The 23,702-nt window shown below is 34.4% G+C and overlaps 1 protein-coding gene across 5 annotated transcripts in view; it reads right to left on the bottom strand.

Annotated features, from left to right (window-relative positions):
• Positions 1-2,004: 2,004 nt before the first annotated feature.
• The window catches only part of MICAL-like (protein), a 342,544-nt gene continuing 320,846 nt past the window's right edge, over positions 2,005-23,702 (bottom strand). For 3 of the 5 annotated variants that reach the window (XM_085957918.1, XM_085957917.1, XM_085957919.1), the window contains 8 exons: positions 16,602-18,623; positions 14,734-14,993; positions 13,630-13,755; positions 8,428-8,677; positions 7,083-7,422; positions 5,276-5,618; positions 4,479-4,717; positions 2,005-3,798 (listed from right to left, as the gene is read on the bottom strand). In XM_085957918.1, the coding sequence (XP_085814044.1) occupies positions 3,605-3,798; positions 4,479-4,717; positions 5,276-5,618; positions 7,083-7,422; positions 8,428-8,677; positions 13,630-13,755; positions 14,734-14,993; positions 16,602-18,623 (3,774 nt within the window). In that variant the 3' untranslated portion in view covers positions 2,005-3,604. Of the gene's footprint in view, positions 3,799-4,478; positions 4,718-5,275; positions 5,619-7,082; positions 7,423-8,427; positions 8,678-13,629; positions 13,756-14,733; positions 14,994-16,601; positions 18,624-19,735; positions 19,790-23,702 lie in introns of all 5 variants that reach the window. The other 2 variants (XM_085957920.1, XM_085957921.1) reach the window with 1 other exon arrangement.

Here is a 23,702-nt window from a genome sequence, read left to right as displayed (position 1 = left end):
TATTATTTTAATTACACTATTTTAAAGTAAGTTATTAATTTTATCATAGTAGTAATTACACTGAAAATACTGCAAATTTTCAATTAGAAATAATCAAAGCAGTTCAAAGCAATATGAATAATTATTAACCTACCATTTTTTGAAAATTCTTTTTACGCAGCAGTTAGCTCTTCAATAACTGCGTACACACCGAACATGATCGTATTATTTAAGCTAGATACATTGTAGTTTAAAGAAATTGAATAATTAATTGTGTTCTCTACACAAATCTTTCTAGGCAAGTACCCATATAGGTACTAATAATACTATGCAAGTTCCTATTGCCAGTCCAAGTATTGTTAATATCAAAACTTCAAGTAGGTAGGTAGAAAAACTAACCTCCCACGAATACTTAAACAAGCTAAAAGATAACAGAAATATAGATATAAATGGGAGAAAATCCTCAATCTAAGAGTTGTTGGTTGACCAAAGATTAGAAAGATGTCTCAATTCAAAACCAAATGGAAATTCTGTAATGTAAGTTTTATTCCAGAAATACAGGATATTCTAATCATAAAAAATATTCAATTTTAAATAATATACAATCTCTCAATAATCTACACCTCCAACTTTTTTCATTGATAATACTATTAATATTACCGGTGGCGATGCAGGGTGCAGGGCCAATGGAGAATCTTTTTACAATATAAATACTGGCCTGCATATATAACTACAGATACTACCTTCTGACCTATGACCATCATCAATGAATTCAGGGCAGGGCTGACTTCTCGGATTGACTGTGCCGGAACCTCTAATTTATGGTAAGGAAGATTTGCAACCTGGAAAACGCCATGATATTTGATCAGGTCCAAGGTCACAGAGGATAAAGAATAGCTCTTTCTAAATAGATGCACCAAATTTCCAAAAATTAGTACCAGTCTTCAATTTCAATTTATTTATATATACCTAGTGACATTTAACACGTTCACAACAAAAACATGTTGAGTAGGTATCCAAATCACATTGTGTTCCTAACTTTAAATCTCATTATCTCAAAAATTAATACATACTATCAACTGAGGGTACTTTGTGAAATTTGAATTCTAATTGATTTAAATTTTGTTCTATTCGATTTGAGTCATTTTTGCGATCCTATTATAACTATAATTTCTTTGTATGTTTAACTAATTACTAGGTACAACTTCTTAAAACCTGACGTTTTGGTGTCGCAGTAGTTGATGCATACAGATACTGATTAGGTATACCATAACGATGTTTATTTAGTAAGTAAGTATATTTATTGACATTTCGCATTAGCTAATTTTATTAAAAACACATTAAGTACCTACCTAGTTGTGTTGTTTACGAGCAATGATAATTTAATGCACTTACTTGCTGAATACATTAATAGTGAGTAGGTTTTTGCCTTTTTTTATTGTGTAAGCAAGAATTAACTGTATTCGTCGTCAGTATGCATTAATTGAACGTAGTTATGCAGAATGTAGACAGTCCACAATAATGTCGAGCTGAGATAGTGGCACTTTAGCAACAACATAATATTAAAAATGTATTGTAAATAGTATTTTATTTGAAGAATAATTTTTTTGCGGCTTGGCTATTTTCAGCAGAACGTAGAGAAACCTTCATCTGATCTATATCATATCTCATTTTTTTATTTTTTGTGGACTGGCTACTTTCTGCATAACTAAGTCCAATTGTATCTGAAGATACCGGAAGGCAATGCCCAGTTCGCAAGAAACGACTCAAACGGAATAGTAAAAAACTTAAATCAATTAAAACTCATTTAATCAGTTTGAGTTGAATGTAGATTGCTTCCTTTTCTACATAACACCAGCCGGTTTAGAGGTGATCAATGATTGATCATTGGGTACAGACATCTCTTTAGTTGTATTGCTTTGAGGTCTTATCTGTTTTCTTCAATTTCTTTGATATTTAATTCTCTTGATTGATAATTCATTTATTCAATTATTTGTATATCAATTAATAAAAAATAATAAGCACTTTTCGTCAATAAACTGTTTATTTTACTATGTATAATATATGAACAAAATAATACTAACATTAGATTCAAGATTCAGAAAGTATAATGTTTTTTCAATGTGCTTTTGAAAGGAAAAACCTGCAAATTTTGTATAAGGCTTCAGTCCAGTAAGCTTTTTCCTCAACACAAAGATTAAAAATAACTTAAATATCGTGAACGATGATGATACTCTTGTGCCTTGGTATAACTATACATTCTAAATGACGAATTCATCAGTAATAAATTCATCCTACAACATACTCCGCCGAGATCCTTTTTATTTAACTTTCATAAAATTATAACTCGCACAACTTATAATAATACATACAACTTATTAAATAAACAGTACGAAAGAGATTACAATAAAATACAGATTTGTTGGTATCTAATGAAACACCTTGGGATATGAAGAATGCCTTACATAGTATTTATTATAATAACAATTATTTTCATGTCATTGACTTTAACTTGTGTAGGATACCGGAACTTGAAGAAAAATATATGTCAATGATGATTATTATTATTATGCCTTATAGTGATCACAATAAATAATATTAAAATCTTTATTTGATGTTACAAAATGATCAACATTCTCAAATAAAATGAGTCTTTTAAAAACCATTCAATCTTCACATTTTTATACATTAAATACATAATAATATTATGTATGTGTAATATTATTATAATGACTTTTGTTCATTCCTACTTCAGAAAGATCAATTTTTTTTATACCCTTGTCTCATGAATATCATTAAATCAATAAAACGAATAGTCAGTCTATAAAAATGTGATTGATGAACTAATGTGTTTTTTTTTTTTAAATTTGTTTCAGATAAGATGTAACCTAATTTTATATGTAACAATGTTATTTTTGAAATGCTCGTTTACAACCCAAATTAATTCAGATAATGAAAGTATATTTATTACATATAAGACTGTTACCCTAAATTTGTTTTGAACAAAGAACAAAAAGCGACTTCCATGAATGCTAATGAAAACATTACATCAAAAAACTCATTTCATTTTACATTAAAATAATTATATTTTAACCATAGAAATAAAATGGTTTTTCAAGATATAATAAAATACTCATTCAAGTAAAACGACCGAATCCGACAACATAGGTTTATTTTGAAAATCACTTCATAACTAAATATTTATTTTAGATAAGGCGATGAAAAAATTATTTTCTAATTAGCTGAGAATTCTTTCAATAAATATTTCACTATACTAGACGTTTGTCACAAAATATTTTTCACAAATTTAATAATATTATGGCCTATATGTATTTTCAATAAGCTCATGAGTTTATGTTGCAACAATAATTTATATATGTATGAAATTAGTGGTGTGATATGTTATTTTTATACATATAGTAACGTTCAATTCTTTACTACAATAATAATATGATCAATTAATTTTTTATTTCAATGTATTCTGCCAGCAGTAGATTTACAACAAATGAGTCATTATTTAAACTAGTAAAAAATGTGCGTTGATGTGGACGAATCCAATAAATATGGTCAACATTGAAGTTATTTTGACTTAATTTTAATGGCTTTTTCCGTCAGTCTCGGGAGTTCACGTTTTGTGGAACCATTTCTTCAATTTCTTCTCCTTCTTGAGGGAATCAGCATCGTTCACATCACTGCTATCATTCTTTACATCCACATCCGTCTTTTTCGCCTTGTCCCGTTTCATCCATTTCTTTTTATCTTTCTTCTTTTCTTTTTTCTTCGGGGTATCCATCGGTGAATTTGTTTCATCCAGTTTTGCTGAAAAATTAAATGAAAGAAATGATCTTTACTGCTTTGAAATAAAATAAATTATAAACTAATACTATCGACAGAGGGTATTTGATGAAATTTTAATTTAAATTCTAATTAATACTAATTCGATGGTTTAATGCACAGATATTGTATGTCCAGTTTAATATGTTTTGAGAAAATCGAAGTTTAAAATTTGAGATGCATGAGAAATGGGCATATTGTGTATTTGAATGATACAGTATCTTCTAAAATATCCTATTTGGACGTACAATATTTTTACAGCTTAAAGATATGATGCAGACGAACATTTAGTGTATGTTAACTCAATTTCGACAAAAACTGGACATACAATATCTGCGCACTAAACCATCGCAGTATTCCCTGTGAATATTTTTAGTGATCTGGGTTACGCCTTTTGGCATGATAAATGATCTATATTTATATAGATAGAAATATATTTAAAGATATTTTATAATCAAGAATCCATTTTATGATAGTCTTAATTAAATTAAATTCCAGCTATTGATTTTTTAGGTGACCGCTATTTCAGTCATGACACCATTAGCAACCACAAAAACTCAGCTACCCGTGGGTGAGTGAGTCCATAGATTAGTCTGTGTATTACAATTTCCTACTATCATGTCAATAAGAAATAAAATTCATGATGTTTTCGCGGGTCATCTTACCTCGGTGTGATGCCATTCTTTCTCTGATGGACTTATCTTCCTCTCTTTCCCTGATTCGGTCCATCTCGAGGCTAGTGACCACCTCGTTCCTCCTCTCTACCACCTCTACCAGTCTCTGGATGAGCTGCTCCTCCCTCGCTTTGTCTGAGTCGGTCTTGTTGAGTTCGGGCCGGGCCATCAGACACCGGATCTGGTGCTCCAGATCCGCATACTCTTCTTCCAACCTCTGCTGACGGCGACTGCAAAGAAAACCTTTATCAAATATTGATCAAAAGATATACTTAGTATGAATTCTACATTCTGGCCTAAATTACATAATTATGTGAAGGGACATAGAGATGTACCAACGTAAAGGTGAGGGAGCATTTATTTATCATCCCCCACCCCAGTCGGCTGCTGTCAATTATATCGGGTTCTTCTCTAATGATACTTCCTACTGTTGGAATCCATATTTTGAAGTGATTTTATTTATACAATCACACACGTAAAATCTCTGCTATTTGAATGTACGCATTCAAGTAGAATCACCACCTTTGACAGTATCTTTTCTACAATGGTTTTCTCACGATACTGACCTCTAGTAGCAAAGTTGAGACATTCACAATGTCTTGAGAATTATCTTCAACATTTATGTATCCGGCTTAATGTTGGAAATAGTCTAGCTATTTCGGTATAAGTGTCATTGCAACCTCTCACAATTCATGATTCTTCATACCTCCCAATCGTTCATAGGATCAATTTGACAACAATTATTTTTGTCAATCTGACCAAAAACATAATATCTAATAAATACTTACATGTACATAAGTTCCGCTTGTCTTCTAAAGAGCTCATTTTTTTCATTGACCAACTCGAAGAGCTGCATGACCAGCTCATCAGTTTCAGGATCCGGTTCGGGTATAGTTCCTTCAGGCACGTCACCCCCTTCACACTTTTCCCTAATGATTTCCTCCAGTCGGACTCCTTGTTTCTCGAGTCCTCTCTGCTGAGCTTCCAAGAGTTGAAGTTCCCTGCGCAGGGCGGCGGGGGCCAACGGCGGGCCGGCAGCACGCCTCTGAAGCAGAGGAACGGCGGGCGCCGGCCCCTTGCGGCGTTTCCATTGACCTGAGGTGCTTTTGTTCGAGTAGGGGGATGTAACACCTGCAAAACATCTATAATCAACCCATTTGCTTCTGACCTATTAATTAAATCCATTTCCTCTTTCATATTTGTTATGGTCAAAAAAACAAAATAAATAATTGCTCAGGGTGTAAATATGTTTATTAAACAATCGGGTTCAATAAGAAACTTAGTTACCAACACTAATGCCAGTTACAAACATAACTGCATAGATTCCTGAGCGGTATATAGAAATGTATGTATTATATTATATTGCACAAGTCTTTTGACTTTAAACAATCAACGCGAAAATGTATGAATTTCTATATGGCAAAGGGTGGTGGGAAACCAAGCCATAATAGATAATAGTCAAAATATACTTGTCATAAAATATCTAAAATTAGGCAATTAAATCATACAAAACTTTGGATACACTATAGATAGAATAATATTTTTTATCTATTATAGTTTGATTCAGGCAGGGCTTAATGAATTTAAAAAAAAAATAAACAAGCAATATGACGTGTAATATGTATTCTTAATCCAACGAAAACAAAAAGTATGAACGAAAAAGTGTGCACAATTTTGTCATTTCTCCCAAAGTATACCAAAACTATTATGGTTTGGTGGTTTAGGCAGGGATTGATTTTTAAAAACTAACCGACACCATCTGTAACTTGTAGTCTTTAGTCGGCTCTCACACCTAAACTTGCCTCGTGTGCCGCACAGCCATAAATCAAACCTTCCGAGAACGGCGATCCAGTGTTGCTTGTGAAGACCGCTCACATCTAACTAGTGACAGTCGCGCATAGCCTTCGAAATGTATAGACATTTGAATGCGGCGATCAATGGGCCAGTATAGGAATGACCAATTCGTAGGAGTTTGTATGCGACCTGGTGTCTTCGACTCAGAGTCCGAGAAGCATGCAACTTATCGATTGCAACAGCAGATGTATTTTCAAATGAAAACAGTTGCATTCGACCAATCTGCGGAGCTCCATTTTTCCAACGTGTGTTTTGTGAATAACGATGACATCACATTGATGTATTCGACACGTTTCAGACGAGACGAGTTTTGATGTGAGAGCCGGCTTAGTTCATTATACCTATGACTAACAAAAGTTCAATGTGCACCATCTCCACCCTCGCTACTGATACTTGTGTATATATAAGTGAATGTCTGTAGCAAAGAATTGCGCAAGTCTGAACCAATTACGCATTTGCTTGTTGCTTTTTTGATGGCACTATTCAATAATAGACTGGCACCATTCACGTATATTTCTGCCATGTGGAGGCTATATGGCTTATCTTGTATACTTGTGCAAAAACATTGCGCAAGTATTTATACCGATCAAGTATGCAGTTGTCTGTAGTATACCTATTAAGATGCAACTATTATCTTCGGTTATGAATCGTTTACTTCCTTCTGACAGACAGTCTCTAATATCTATTACTGGCATCGTATAAAAATTGATAATATTTTATCACAACATTTAATTAACCTACCGTCACTTCCAGTGCTCAACCGATTGTTGCTTTTTTCATCTTTGCTCGATTTATCACCGTCCCACTCGCTCGATAGTGTATCATCAAGATGATCATCAATAAAATCATCAACTGGGATGACTCTCTTGGAGCCAGAAAGGCCGACCGAAGACCTGGAGATCTCGCCCCGAATGATGGGCGACGGCTGAGCGGTCGGCGGAAGCTGGAGAGAGCGCGGTCCCGAAAAGTTGAGGCTGCTGTCCAGGGAGGGAGAGTCGAGGAGAGTGGAACAGGCAGCCGGGGGGAGCGGTGCCGGGCGACGCTTTCGGCTTCTGGGAGAGACTTGTGGTGATATGTGGGACTGAAAATTGACAAGAGATGATTAACAACATTGTTCATTCATTTGTATAAAATTAGAGAAAAAGATAGTAGATGGATACTAGAAATTTAACTAGCTGGGAGGAGCAAAATACAATAAGTAAACTATGTAATTGCATTCAACCAATGAAGTTTTAGAGTTGTACGGAGCCATTTACAGGTTTGACTTACTTGCACCTTAAGGGGAGGAGGGGGTACATGAGTGAAATACAAAAATTTGTCTAGTTTTCGAGACACTCGTTTTCATATCATTTTTTTTTTGTATACTGTAGATTTTGGTTTTTATGAGAAATGGATATTAAACCACTTGTTGAACCTATTAGGTCCATACTCTGACACAAACATAAATTGAAAAAGAATATGTGCACTTGCCAGACCCAGGATTCGAACCTGGGACCCATGACATTATAACCCGACGCTTAAGCCGCTAATATAATAAACTATTTATTTTATTCAATGAATAATTCATAAGATTTAAGAATATAACATACATAATTTGAAAACACCTAAGAGAAATAATAGACAACCACTAGACAAAATCTTTGATTTAAAATACAAGAGCCGACTGCCAAACAATAATGCAATTTTTAGAAAGCGCTTCAGTAAGAATTGTAAAAACAACTACTTAATTTAATCACAATTAGATAGGGCACACATAGCTTAGTTGGTTAGATCACATGGACGCGAATCCCAGGGGGTGCGGGTTCAAATCCCGCTGCGTATCATATTTTATCAAAAAGATTATTCCTGACAATTGTACATTTCTCTGAAGTGTTTTTAAATTATGTATAAACAATATATGATTCTTGCGAAAGTTAGATAATAGGTTTATGTAAATATTATGTTTTTAAAAATATATATTTGTTTATTCATCAAATTTTCAGAGGTTGTATAATTGAATGTAAACAAAACATCAACAATTCATTTCAAAATTATAGCAAAATAAACAATAGAGTTCATGAATTAGATGAAAACATAATATACCCACCATACTACTGTTAGGAGTGGAGAGTCTGGATGAAAGTGAAGTGTCTTGCAGGTCGTCCACAGATTCGGCATCGCTGATTTTCCGAGGTGCGGCAATAGGCGGACCGGCCGATGGGGGCTTCGGCGCAGGCGCTTTCTTCCTGCGGGAGATGGTGCTGGCCAGAGAAGAAGTGGAGCTGTGGAAAGGCGGAGGCGGTCCGACACCGATGGTGTATCGGGGCATGGGACTCGGATTCTGTCCATCGGCGAGCCTGCCAAGGTAGAACACGAATTTTAGCATTGTTAACATTTACGTCTCAATTTCAGTGAAAACATAATTCAATCTTTTCCTATAATGATAATAGTATTGCTGAAAACACTAGTACACGGAACATTTTTAACATATTTGGTGTAAAATTATGGTACAACTAAGATTTTAACTATTTCACAGTATTGTAGTATGGTAATTTATAATTGTAGTACAGTTGGCGCCACTATAGGTGCAATATTGCAGAATAGCCATTGTTTTTAAAATACATTTTTGCCGCATTCTTTTATAAATGAAAAGATGTACTAGTTGAGATATCAAAATTTCAGAATCAGTCAAACCCGCATAGCCATAAGGTGACTCGTCTCATTTAACATTTTCAAAAATAGTTTATTCGTCATATTGCACTTACAAGACAATATTCACATTATCACAAAAGCACTATATTTTTTTGCTAATTAACATGTTTATAATAAGCAATTAAATACCATGATAATATAACAATAAAATTGATACAAAGTGCTTTAGCCAAATGATCACAGTATGTGATCTTTAACTCTCGTTCCGCGGTTGTTATGTATGAGAAATGTTAGGGCACACTACATACAACTCACTACATACAACTCACTCAACACAACTATATCAATCTTAAAGGGCTCAGAGACAGAACATGCAAGGTATAGGTCTAAACACTCTAAACAATGGAAAAGATGTTACAATATAATTAATAAATACTAGATAATACCTAAAGATGTGCGTCAGTGTGGAGTATAATATACCATTTCCGAGCGAATAGCACTTATATAAAAATTTCACCACGGTTGAAACAATCAAGAGAGGAAGGAAAACAAAAAAATTCAAAGCGACGGAACTCAGCATTAATGCAAGTATTTAATTTTACTACAGTGAAACACCAAATGATTGTGAAAATAAAACATGTCGATCCGTCACTCGATAGGACCTGTCTAAACACCATGCTGTTATCAGGCTTATCACACAATGATGTGTACAAGTTACTGAATGAACAATCAACGAGGACTAATCAATATGTCCGCCGACAAAATATTCATGGGGGGAATATGAGAGACAGTAATGTGTAACTTGTGCAGGTAAACAGTGTAATCACTAATCAGTCTTTGGCCATAGACATGATTGCATTTATACACAGGCTGACTGGTTCTTGTATGGTTATAGTATAGCAATTACAAGTTATCATGAATACTGCTGTGATATTATCAATATATATTTAATTTGTTTAAAATAGTATTCTTAATTAAAATTATTTAGTGTATTGTAGACTATAAATTAATGTTGATTTTGGTTATGAATGATTTCTTTGTATACAGGTGCATTCATTAGATCACGGTTTCCCAAACTTTTTCTGCAATGGAACACTTCGCAAACCCGGAAATTTTAACGGAACACTTAGTTTATTTTGTAGATTATTTATTAGCGCAGCTAACTGTTCTGCCAATTTTGTCAACTGTCGTTAAACTGACAAGACTTGTCAGCCGGTCAGTTAAAAACAATATACCCCATCTTTTTCATGCGCACAGTGTGACAAAAGATGGTCCTCCGTCTGTATCTAGATCATGGCCCACACATCCCGAAGCGGGCCCCCAGGCTAGAATCATTGGCGGCCCCCTTACTTATCGCTAAGGTTAAAGGCAATGTGACAATCTACAGTTGCATATTCCAAATGGTGTTCGAGGTAAAATTAAGGATATTTTTAGCGATTTTTTGTATTTCTAATCATCCACTTTTATGTTGATATGCACAATTATGGACATATCGACAATAATTAAAAATTGTAAGTATGGCAAAACCACATATTATTAAATGTTAGTATGCTTGAAGTGAAACAGCGCCGCAGGCAACATTTTTTTACTATTATTGCATGTTTGTAATATGTGTTTATCTCACTTGGCTGGACAATCTCTCACGGCGGGCCCCCCGTAAGCACAGGCCCCCGGGCTCGAGGCCTGTCAGCCCCCCCCCCCCACCCTTGTGGGAGCCATGACCTATCTAGATACTTGACGTCATAAACATCAGTGGAGATTGATCATCACTCGCCTTTCAATATGAAGTTAATTATTTTAGTTTTACTTCTACTCAGTAGAAAATCTTTAAATGTGTAGCAGTGTATAAAACCTTTCCAAATGGTCGCGGAACACCTATTCAGGTTCGGCGGAACATAGTTTGGGAAACCCTGCAATAGATTGATTAGGTAAGACTCAATTAGTAAAAGTCATATTACTACAAAACTCACTGTACTAATAAATTCTGTTTCCTCTTGTGATGTCAAAGTGCTTTAACATACATACTAATCGCATGATAAGACAGTATTTTAAATTGGTAATGGCGGTGTTGGCATATGCATATTGATTTTAATATCTCTTAATCATCATTACTCAGATGTTTTCCTAATGATTTTAGAAATAGTTAAAATATGAAGTAGAAAAAGTGCATGTTTTTTCACTGAAATATACCTACAATATTTAAGAAACTGCGACGTGACTTGACTTCAAAGAATAACTGGCAATATTAATCTACCCACAACGGAATCAGCTTGGAGAAGCATTCATACAGCAGTGAATAGATCCAGACTGATGACGATGAAACAAATAGAAAAATCAAATTTTAATATATTTTTATTCAAAAATAAATCCTGTTAAAGTTTGTCCATTCAAGCGCCAATCATCCTGTATGTAAAAATATTACTGTTTGGAAAAACCGTTAATAAGATTAAGTATTCAATACACATTGCAATAACTTTAATACCTATGGGTTTGTCATTCATGACAAGTTACCGTGAATGGCCATATTTAAATTTCTATTGAATATTAAATACACATAAACCTCCGGTATAGTAATGGGTAATTTTGTAAAGCACGGGAATAGAGTGTGGGCGGCCCTTGTAAAATTTTAAAATTTATTTTATCAAGAAGAGGATGCTGTACAGCGTACACCACACAGTAGAACGACTTCTTTCTTAAGTATTCTGGTCATATAACAGTTCGGTCCTTATTGAGATTAATGAATTAATAACATTGATTATAGAAGTTTGCATGAAACCTTAATCAGCGTATAATTTCTACTGATAATATCATTAACAGTGTAAAATGTCCCTCTGAGGCGGACGAAACCGGTCCTAATCTATTGATTAAAAGTGGAATAAGTACTACAAAAAAATTGCGTTTTATTAAATAAAAACAACAATTAACAGTGTAATTTTACTAATATGATATAAATTGGCCTGTAGTACCGAGTGAAATCGAAAGTTGAATAAGATTTTCTTGAAAATAAATTAATCGCAAGACAACTTAAGACATTATATAATACAAGAAAAAACATGTAACACTTCTTTTTGTTCCCATTCCCATTAAGAAACAATATGTTGAAAACAATAGCAGGGCAGCAGTGTCTTTGGACACATCTCTTTGTAAGCATTGTCTATGGTTATGTGAAACTAATGATTGTTATAAAAAATAGACAAATCCATGCATCATATTATTATTGTCGGAGTTTGCTAATAGTATCACACACGTAATTTAAATTATGAGTCAGACACAAATTCTACGCAAGATTTTTTATTTGAAATCTCTTAAGCCATGAATAAATACGAAAATACTTACGCTTTTTCTTGATTTTGATCATGTTGCAATAACATAAGGTTATTTTTTCGGCGTTTCCTGATTAATGAAAATAATTTATAAATAAATATTGAGTGAAAATGGGGCTAATAGAAATTAAAAAAATACATTCTTTTTAATGCTAAACATAATATAGAAATAGGCGAGATCTATACGTTAATCACGTCGATCCATTGTAATTATAATTGGATTGAAGACGTTACAGTTTACTAAATTTGATGTAAGTGGAAAAAAATTATAATGGTTTGAAACAAGTTTGTTTCGTTAATTCTACGATATCAAAGTTATTATGTTGACAGTTGTTTCATGCATTACACCCATCTTCAGAACGATCGACTATAAAGCTCAAATTCTATTCTCTATGGTTTTCAAGGATCCGGAGCGATCGTGAGTAAAGTGGGATAAATTCTATTTCCCGTCGTCACGATTCAAGCGTGGAACCAAATCTATCCGAGCACGCGCCCGATAGGTCTGACAGGTGAGTTTTGACGTAAAATTGCCCAGGAAAACTGTTCAGTGTAGCCACCAATCTAACGAAGAAATAGTTTTCGGTCAACCAATATTTTTAATAATAGCAACACTATGTTTATTTTAAACCAATCAAAAACAAGGACCAACGCGATTGAATCGTTGTGTGTAATTGCAAATAGCGTAAAAACGTTAGCCACGACGGTCGGCGTGGATCGTTGGATCGGGTTGGGTCTGTGCGTCTGCCAATGTAATTAAGCCTTAACTGGTGTTGGAGATTCAGACAACCTGTTTACAAATTCGGACGAACATACTAGAGCGAGAGGGTATAGGTATGTTAATATCTGTTTCAATTGAAATCAATCCATTGCTGCTTTGTCGCCGAGCTACAATGCCTGACAACAGGTTAGATTAATAAATGTATTTTACAAAATACATGATCATCTTTATAGATCAATTCACCTCACTCACACGATATTATCTTTCCCCCTTACACTCCGAAACTAACCCGGGGACATACCTTCCTAAGATAAATACTATAATACTAACACATTAAATTTAATGAGGTGTCTGATTACAAAATCCAATAACTCCACAATTCAATATTAAAGGTAAATGATGTTTAAATGAAATAAGAACAATATGTCCATTTCTATTACCGATTATGATAACCCCCTTTTTGCAATAAATACCTATATGAAAATAAATTTGGACATATTATTTATATCATTTTAAATAATTAGGTTCCCAGACGTGTGATTTATGGGTTTTTGATATTAGACCGCCTGAAATGCAGTCATAAGATATTGTTGAATTTTTCTTTCTTTTATCATACCTTTGTCTGGGTGTAGGAACAGGCATCTGTTTATTTGCTTCTTCATCAGAATTATCGTCATCACCTTCTGACCAAAATGGATTCAAGTTGATGGACGGAGCTGGAATTAGACGTTTTGAATCCGAACTGAAATAACATAAAAAAATATTAAAATCCAATATGCCTAGAGAAAAGATTTATTATAAGCGATATGTTTATCAAATATGAGAATGTTTCATTCTACAATTTATTTCAAAGAAATCCTCATTTGAAAACCACTATTTTTCTAATAGTTTTTTTGCCACAAAACTGTGGTGAAATAACATTTAATAATATAATATATTCAGTATATGACTAATATTCATTTTATTATCACACAATAATATTATAACATAAAAGCCGTGTTGACACGGTCCAAAAACGATCCAAGTACACTTGGACCGAGCGCCATCCAAGTGCACTCGTACAGGACATCTTCCCATTCATAAATTGTAGATACATGAAATGAAAAATGATAAACCAACTATGACAGTATCTACAATAATTATTTATTTGATTATGGGACACAAAAGGTTGGCTATGGCTTCAATGAAGTACTTATACTAATGCCAATATGTATAAAATGTTATGTCGCTATTATTTGATAAGACAGTCAACATATTATCATATCTCTAGCCTCCAAGCGGCATCCCCAGGCAATACAAATGGTGTGTGTCTTAGTTATAGTACAGCCCGCGCCGCATGTGGCTAATAAAAAAAGGTAAAACCTGAAGCTCTGGCATCTCAAAACGAGGGGGCTATGACTGTCTAAACACCCTTTATGATTAAACTAGGGGAGGCCTTCAGCAGCAGCCAGGAGCGGATCAACCTCGGCTTATAATGATGGCCATAATAATAAATAGAAATAGCAATAGATCTGAAATAGCTGACAACTAAAAATATAATAAATAGTATAGCTACTGTTGTAAAATAAGCTTCGGCCAAGTTCAAAGCAACTTCTATATTGTGGTCAACACCTCATCTCTGTATTTAGTTTTAAAGGATTCAGATATATGCTATGATGTGCCAACCACAATATAAAAATCGCATTACAATTAATGTTATTAAATAACCAAGGAAGCTTACGTGTCAGCTTTTGATTTGATAGCATTGATGAGGATAGAAGGAGGCGGAGGTCGCGGCGGTTTCTCTCCACTTTTTTTCTTGATGGAGACATTTTCCTTCACGGCATCCTCATCATCGCTGCTGCTGCCGAATGGGTTCGTGCTCACCTTCTTGGGGGGAGTGCTCTCCACCACAATATCCGAGTGGATTCCTCTCATTAACGATTCACGGTTGTTTGGCGTTATCGGTCGCCTTTGAGGAGCCTTCGGTTGGATGTTACTCTAAACAAATTGAATACTATCAGTAAAAAATGTTTAATATTGAATCCATCTATGATGTAGATATGCATCGAAAAATATAGTAAACGGGAATTGAAATTCTGAACCCAAGAGATGAACTGGATTAATCAAAAACAGCAAATTTGTCAAGACAAATTATCTCCATTAAAACATTTGGGAATGTAATTAAAATGCATAATAGCATTGTTGCGCTTAGGGATTCCAATCCCGGGATCCCGAGCTATTTCCGATACTTATGAATCCCGGAATTGATAAATTGGTTTTTTTATCAATTTTTATGGAAAATAAAATAAAAGCGAAAATAAAACAGAAAAAATACTTTTAATAAAAAATAACTACATTAGAAATAAACTGAGTTTGAATGAAGTTTGATTTATACCCATGTGTAGGTTGCTGATTCATTTTATTTTTTCACATGGATTATTAAAAATGAGAAAGATTGCAAAAAAACAAACTTTAAACAAAGTAATTTTACCATGATATCATACGTTTTACGGCAGTTTCATATTAGGCTGACTAATTAGATTTATGATGCGGAAAGGCCATAAGCATGCCATGATTATTTGCTTTACTATTTTAAATCTCGCTAATCCATTCATTATGTCTTTACTATCAGAAACAGCAATCTCATATTAAATTCACATTATTATTTATATTACAATATTATTTACTCCATTAAACTTATGTATTTCCAAGATTGAACGTATACAATATTTACAATAAATGTCTTAAATAGTATAAATACTATAATACTAGATTTATTTTTGACCGATTTTATCAATGTTATTTGTAAATATAAAAATTTTATATTAACAATGGAAAAAAATACCAATCCCGGGATTGTCAAATTGTAATCCCGAAATCGCGGGATCAGATTTTGGCTCGGGATTGGATTCCCTAGTTGTGCTAAATCAAGTTGACTATAAATGTGTCGCTACATTTCAAAATCGGCCAAGTCCACCTTTAGGTATTTTTGACTTTTTTGTGAATTGCTGAAGAACTACTGGTTTCTAACATTTCTGCATTATCAAAATGTGGAATTTATTAATTTTAAATATTCTATACTCGAAATAATATAAACTTTCACCCTTGTGACTGTATATTTGAGAAAACAAAAAGCTGTTTTTCTCCTATTCATATATTATGGACTTGGCTAATTTTGAAATCTAGCGACACAAATATTCATTGCTGTATAAAGGAATGGCAAATGAAAACAATAAGAACTCACATTACTCCAGGATCTAAAATTAGTCACAATAATAATACAATGACTTCAATTCTAATTAATAAGAATTTTGTACTACATACCACACCACAGGTTATATTATAAACCCTGAAGACACCAAAAGGTGAATCCCGGTCATTTAAATTGAATCTTAAGGAGTACTAGAGTACTAGAATTGATTAGAATCAATTAGGATTTAAATTCAATTTCCTCAGTCGATAGATTAATTTTTAAAATGATTTCATTTAAATGTCAGGAATAGTGTTACAAGACATATCCACATAGTAATAAACCTGTTGACATTCATTCAGATCAACCAATTCTTCACCTGGAACCAAGATAATAAAAGCTTTATGAAAAACTACCTTTTCCAATGGTTCCTCTTCGTCCTCATCATCGCCGAAGGGGTTGAGATCTTCAGGATATAATTCCACTTGTGAACTTTTAAATTTGTCTAAAGACGAGTCCACCATTGGTGACTCGTTACTTTCATTCAAAGATTTTGTCATATCGCTGTCATCTGTTATTATTACTGCATCATCCAAATTTTTGTCATTACTCTCATCTTTGATAATTGGTGAAGGAATATCATCTTTTTTTTCCTCGGCAGTAGTAATTGAGTCTGTCTCAAGGATTATAGCATTAGATTTGTCCTCAAACGTATCTTCTTTTTGAGAGACAATGTCTTTAGAAGTTTCTTCTGACATTGCGTTTTCAGAGTTCTTTACTATTAAATTTCCTGCAGTATTTTCTTCATTTGACAAGTTATCGTCTTGCATTGGACTCGTAAATTCAATATGTTTATTTTGATCACTAGGAAGATCATCTACTTTAACTTCTAAAATTTCACATTCAGCGGGAAGTGTGACTTCCACATTTTTATCATTTTCACTGACTATAACTTCAAGATTGACACTTGCATCGTGTGCAGGACTATTTTCTTGTGCTGGAGGGATTATTGTGCTACTAATATAAGGCATCGCATCATCACAAGGCACATCAGAAATTTGAGAATTAGATTCATCGCTTGCTTTGGAATTACTTTTATCAGCCGTCGTCACCATTTCCGGTACATCAATTTTGACCAGCGGTACGGCTTCAGCGACGGGTTCCGAATAACTTACTCTAGTTACATCATCCTTATTGCTAAATCTATCTTTACTTAAATCTAAATTACTCCTTTGTGAGCTCACTCTGCCGAGCCTGGATTCAGATTCCGGGCTCGCCAATTCGAAAACTTTCATTCTCATCTTGACCAACGATCGGTCCGAAGATTCCGGAGACGTTTTCTCGCGGACTTTCAGGGTACGATCGTGAAAAGCATCAGATCTCTTTCTCTGATTATCTTTGGCAATTGCATCATCAATTTCAGCATTCCCTTCAACGTTTCTGCTCAAATCGCTTTCGTTATCCTTCTTAAGATCACTGGCAGTATCGAGCTGGTTAACATGAGATTTTTTATTATTTACATCTTGCGACTCGACCTTATCGTCTTCCGGGTGAGGGGAGACGTCGCACTTCATTTCGACTTCTTCATCGAACGGAGACACAATTTTTTCACTTTTCACACTCGCACGAATGTCTGGTAATTCGTTTTCGGGCAGGGAGTGCCCGATATGTTCTCGGCTTACACTAAAATCACTAACTAAACGATCAGCGTCACTTGCACTAGTCACGGGAATAAATGCCGCGCGAACGGAAACGGACAGACCACTATCGCGCATCGAAGGCTGACTCACGACGACGAGGTTCTCTCCGATTGCGGCGGGCGAAACGTTTATCGGACCGACGGGATCGTCGATTCGTTCGATATCTGACAGATCCGGAGGACGCTCGGTCGGCGACGGTATCGCCGGAGGAAGACTCTTCGGCAGAGCCGGGACGACGTCCTCGTCGTCGCTGTCATTATCGAACTGACTGTTTAAGAATCCGGAAAGAGCTTTCGAAGACGAGTTGGACTTTGCCGAAAGTTCTTTGCGGCTTTCGTCATATGCGCAATTTTCAGCGATCAACGCGTCATTGTATTTGTTGATGGTGCGCGTTTTCTCTTCATCGCTGACGGTCCTGTTGTAGACGCTCCGCTTCGGATCCTCTTCGTCCGTTTCGAATTTGTGCCGCACGGTTTCGATGGAGACGGGTGCGCTCTTGAGGGAGGCGGTGTCGTCGCTGTCGTGGTACTGGTCCTCGTCGGGGCAGGTCTCGCAGCAGAACTGTCCGTCGGTCTCGGTCTGGTAGCAGCCCGCGAGGCTGAGCTGGGTGCCGCAGCGGGCGCACGTGAAGCAGGTGCGGTGGTAGAGGCGGCGCTCCACGAGCAGCCGCTGCGCCAGGAAGACGGGCTGGCTGCACACCACGCACGGCTCGCGACGCCCCAGCCCTACGGCCGCCATCTGTGACCAAAACGAAATCATATTAAAATCGACGAATTCACGAGCCGAGCACGATATAAGTATTTGGTATAAAAAATAAGTGACGGGATGCCATGGCGAGATTGATATGAATAAATTCCCTAATATAATATAAATTTAAATACAAATTCATAATATATAATGTAGGTACCTACCTAATAGCTGGTAAAAATAAATAACGCCAGATATAATGAGTTTAATTCGTGCTACTGAAATCTATTATTGACCACTTACTAACAAGGAATTAATAAAGGCGGGTGAAATCGTGGTTTAAAAGTATAATCAAAAGAATACGTATTCAATCTAAAATAGTACTTATGTGGGAATAGAAAGTAGCCAACTACATAGCTACGTACCTATCAAAAATCAATAATAATTAATTACTCAATAATATATAGATACATATTATTGCTAATCAAAATTCCCTGACTAATTATCACAAGTATTGAAATAATGAGTAAATAAACTACATAACAATTTCCATTAAAGAACAAAATTGCCTACCAAATTTAACAATAAAATACGGTTAACATTCCAAATTTGAAACATAAACATTGAAACAATAATTATGATCTATTGTTATCAATGTTATCAATGTTATCATTATCACTAAAAGCCATAATAAATACAACGCTAATGACCATAAACAAGGAACTATGACAAGTGTTACAATTCAAATGTATCACAAGAATCTTAGACAAACCATTGATAATAACAGAACGACGTCATAACACATATACATATATAATTTATTATATCGTTATCTAAGGGTTGCGTCTTAATTAACAAACTGTGTTTTTTAAATGGGGATGTTTATAGAAAATAAGCAATCAAAAGATTGTAAATTACTAAAAAAACGATCATGACAAAACATATTATTAAAACAATCCCAATAATATTAAAATACGAAGAAACACAACTTCACAATGTAAGCGAAAGCATAAAAACACTACATACAATATTTTATTTAAAAAATATATTATAATAATAGGTAATAGGTAGGTATAATCTAATTAATGATTGATGGGTGATGGATGCATAACAAAAACATGGTGATAAAAACATAACAAACAATAATCAAGCACATAAATTACCTTTTAGCAGAATATTTCTGGTTTATACTGCCCCATAATGTCCAAGCTTTCCTCCTGGAGCGAAAAAAAGAAAAAAAAATGATACACAGTGTGGGTTTAGTGAAACATAGCTATGAAGTTGTTGCGAATTGCTGGAATGATAATAATATCAAAGTTATTTTTTTAATTGTTTGTATAATGTAGGTATGTATGTATTAAAAAAAAAGCATTTTATGCGGTGATGCGTGTGAAATTGTAAATAGATAAATACACCTGACAAGACAATGGAAAATGGAACAGCTGATTATGTCACGCGAATGATTGACGACCTCTTACATTTCTTAATAATATAAATACCGAATTACACACTACATGAGAAACAAAAACTCATTAGATTATTAGATAGGTGGGTACTATTCATTCAAACTTTAAATATATATTCTGTCAGAAGTATACGATGTAGTAGATTTGTATGCGTCAGTAGGTACGTCCTCCATATGACATATATACCATTATGTGTATGCGAAAGGAAAAGGGAGGCAAAAGATTGGGCTTGAGACCATTTATATGCGTTTACTTTGGCTGGATTAAAGTTTAAAAAGCTAACAAAGCACTTATTATTGTTTATGTAAACAGAAAATTGTGTTTTATATAAATGCCTTCACTAAATAAACAAAAGGCTTCACTATATTATTTAAAAAAATTCTACGGATATGTTATAGCCGCTATAGGTATAACGTCGGGAATTTAAATTTAGCGTACCTACGTGGATGACTGCTAGAATATGCCACGATATTATCTACCGCAAGAAGTGTCCCACAGAAGGGCTTCAATTCTAAAAAATAGCTAAACTTTTAATAAATGTCACTGGTCACATTAAAACGACACATTTCCTGTAAGTATATTATTGTACTTAACTCAATATAATGTTCACGTTATAATTGTTTTTCCCGTTTTTGGTAGGTACTTAATGCTAACCGGTAGATTTAAAAACAACGTTGAATATCACACTCGTCAACATTTTTCGTTTCAATGCGCTCTAAAACAAATTGGGAATGGTCGCTCTTTCTATTCACCGCAGTTTTTTAAAATTTATAAATTAAACTAGCTATAGTTATACATATAGGTTAATCATTCTACAGTTGCACCATGGGTATGGCAAAAGCGATCCATTGTTGCATTTGTACCTATTTCCTGCTAAGTATACTAATACACCTGCGAATCGCGCATGGTGTCCCTACTTCTCTATTTACCTATACCTACATACCCAAATTTACCGATGATTTTTGTGTTAATATAAAATGGTAGTTTTTACAGCCACTGCTGAACCCTCACTTCATGGAGGTAATGGAATCAGGACGTTCCAAATCGATACATTTTGCTTATAACTCTCAACTCAATACTGTCCAAACATGCTCTCTTCATTTCTGTTGACGTACTGTTAAATGGAAATTGGGCAACAAATATGCTTTTTACAATGCTACTATTATATCAAAGATTTCGATTTGTGATTGGCCGCTCAGTAGAAAGGAAGTGAAGGCATATACCATTTCGGCTCCATATGTATGTAATGTCTGCGATAAGGGAACAACAATATGCCTACTACGACCAAAATCTGTTGGCGCCTGATGATAACAGTTACCGAGGCTCACACTTTGAAAACTTCTGGTCATGCGGATGAATATTTGTTAGGCATACATACTTGTATGAATATTTTCGTAAATGTAATACGTGAATACATATTATAAAGATAAATAAATAAGTGTTATTTAACACCTTGGCTTTGACAAGACGTATAGTGGGGCCCGTACTTTGAAACTATTTTTATATAAATTTCAACAACATAATATTATATTGTACTACTCATAAAAAACAGAATTTAACAATGATTAACGTACTATTATGTTATTTCATTAATCATATATATATATAGATAATAATACGTACCTACATACCTACAATAAAAATGATATGAAGAAATTAATATTGAAAAGGAATTTTCATCTCCTATAAAAACGGAGTGTAGTGTTCCTAGCCAGACGCGCACACAAAGTGAGGGATTCAGGCCTGACCATGGACCATGGCCCCCACAAAGGGGGGGCTGACAGGGCTCTGGCCTGAAGGCCCGGGCTCAGGAAGGGCCCGACGTGGCGAGTCGACCAGATGAGTGAGATAAGCACAGACCACAAATTTGCTCTAATAGAAAAAAAGTCGCCTGCGCCGCTATTTTACTTCAATAATTATTCATAATTAAAATATTTGATTGTACGATGCAAATTTTAACTGTGTGCCAATACTTGACAATTCCATAATTCAAATGGATGATGTACATATTAAAAATACAAAAAATCGCTAAAAATACACCTTAATTTTACCGCTTAGGTACACCATGGGAAACGCTATAGTAGCGCGCCACACTGCTTTTACCCTTAGTGATAGGTAGGGGGGCCCACCAAACATCCTAGCCTGGGGACCCGCTTCAGGATTTGGGGGCCATGCCAGGGACACTACATGGTGGCCCACGGTGGAGTAATTCGAGAATGTATGTTTTTCGATGTCTGTTGGATCCAGACCAAGGACCCAGGCGTACGGCTTACAACTTACTATTCCCCGTAATCTGTCAGTAAATTCTGTTAATAAAACGCGAATTAATGCACGACGTGATTTACATTTTTTTAATTATAGTAATATTATTGATTTTGTATATAGCACCTACCAACCTGATATAAAATGTATTCAGCCATAATAACTTTATTTATATTTTTTTATAACGCTCCCGTCCTACTGAACACTAAGCATTTTATAAGAATTATACGTTTGAAAGATGAAATAATAAGTATGTATACAATACAACCTCACTATTGTGGCTCTCGTTAACAATATTGTTCTGTGACCTTCCACAGAGAAAAATAAAAGTAAAGAAAAATTAAATTTTAAACATTTAGTAATTAATTACGAAAATTTCAAAACTACAAAATTTATGTATACACTTCTACTTCCCAACTACCCGTCAAAAATTTTCGTTCACAATTTTAATTATTAAAGTTTGATGTCTAAATTATTCATAACAGCACGAATAAAAATCGTGCGTTACAATTTTATAAGAAAGCATTGTTTAATTTTTTGGCAATGCGGCACGTTTTCATATTTGGTCGTGAAAGTGTTTATTTTTCAAGGCTTACGAAGTATGTTATAATTTATAATATAATATATTCATCCGGCACGATACAACGATCATCCCGATAAAGAGATTATGTATAGCATAATTTTATAATAACATCATAAAGATTATCATGAAAAGTAAATTTTACTATAAGAAAGTTTTAATTAAAATTATAATTGGAATAGTATTAAGATTTCACTAAAGGCTTCTTTACATCGATAGTACCTAACTAGAGTTGGGTTTCGGGAATTCTCGAGAATTGGAAAAAAGGGAAATCACGATTTTCTATATGAAAAAAGTGGACAGAAACATAAAACGTTCAAAAATACTGATCGGGGCATTAAACACAATTAAGCCAACGTCGACTCAAAATGAGCGCAATTTTTTCAACATCAGGGAATTTTGTGTCTCAAAAGCGTACGCGATTGACAGTCTGTGTTTTTTAAAATCCTATATTAATAAGTAATGTTTTGAATTATTTTTGTTTTCCTACTTCTATTTCGTTTGTCTTCTTACATAAATAAAAAAAATCATATTTTTTGGAATTTGTCTGTTTTACACTGATTTTAGGATTTTTACAGGTTTTTTTTAAATTCCCCGATCTCGAGAATTCTTTTCTGGAAATCCCGAATCTCGAGATTGAGATTTTCTCGGGAAATACCCAACTCTAATAGTAACTGATGACCATGCTGCATTGTTTATAAAATATCCATAATCGTATTTAAGGCCATTCGGGTCATCGTCATTGCATTAAACATTATCGAAGCATACAGCTGTAAAAATATGTATGATAGGAAACCGTCAATGATAATAATTAATTGTGCC

Source organism: Rhyacophila brunnea, unplaced genomic scaffold (genome assembly GCF_057557595.1).
Source record: "Rhyacophila brunnea isolate RB1 unplaced genomic scaffold, BYU_Rbru_1.0 scaffold_7, whole genome shotgun sequence".
Taxonomy (NCBI): Eukaryota; Metazoa; Arthropoda; class Insecta; order Trichoptera; family Rhyacophilidae; genus Rhyacophila; species Rhyacophila brunnea.
Note: the sequence above shows the minus strand (reverse complement) of the source record. Positions and strands in the feature narration are given on the sequence as shown.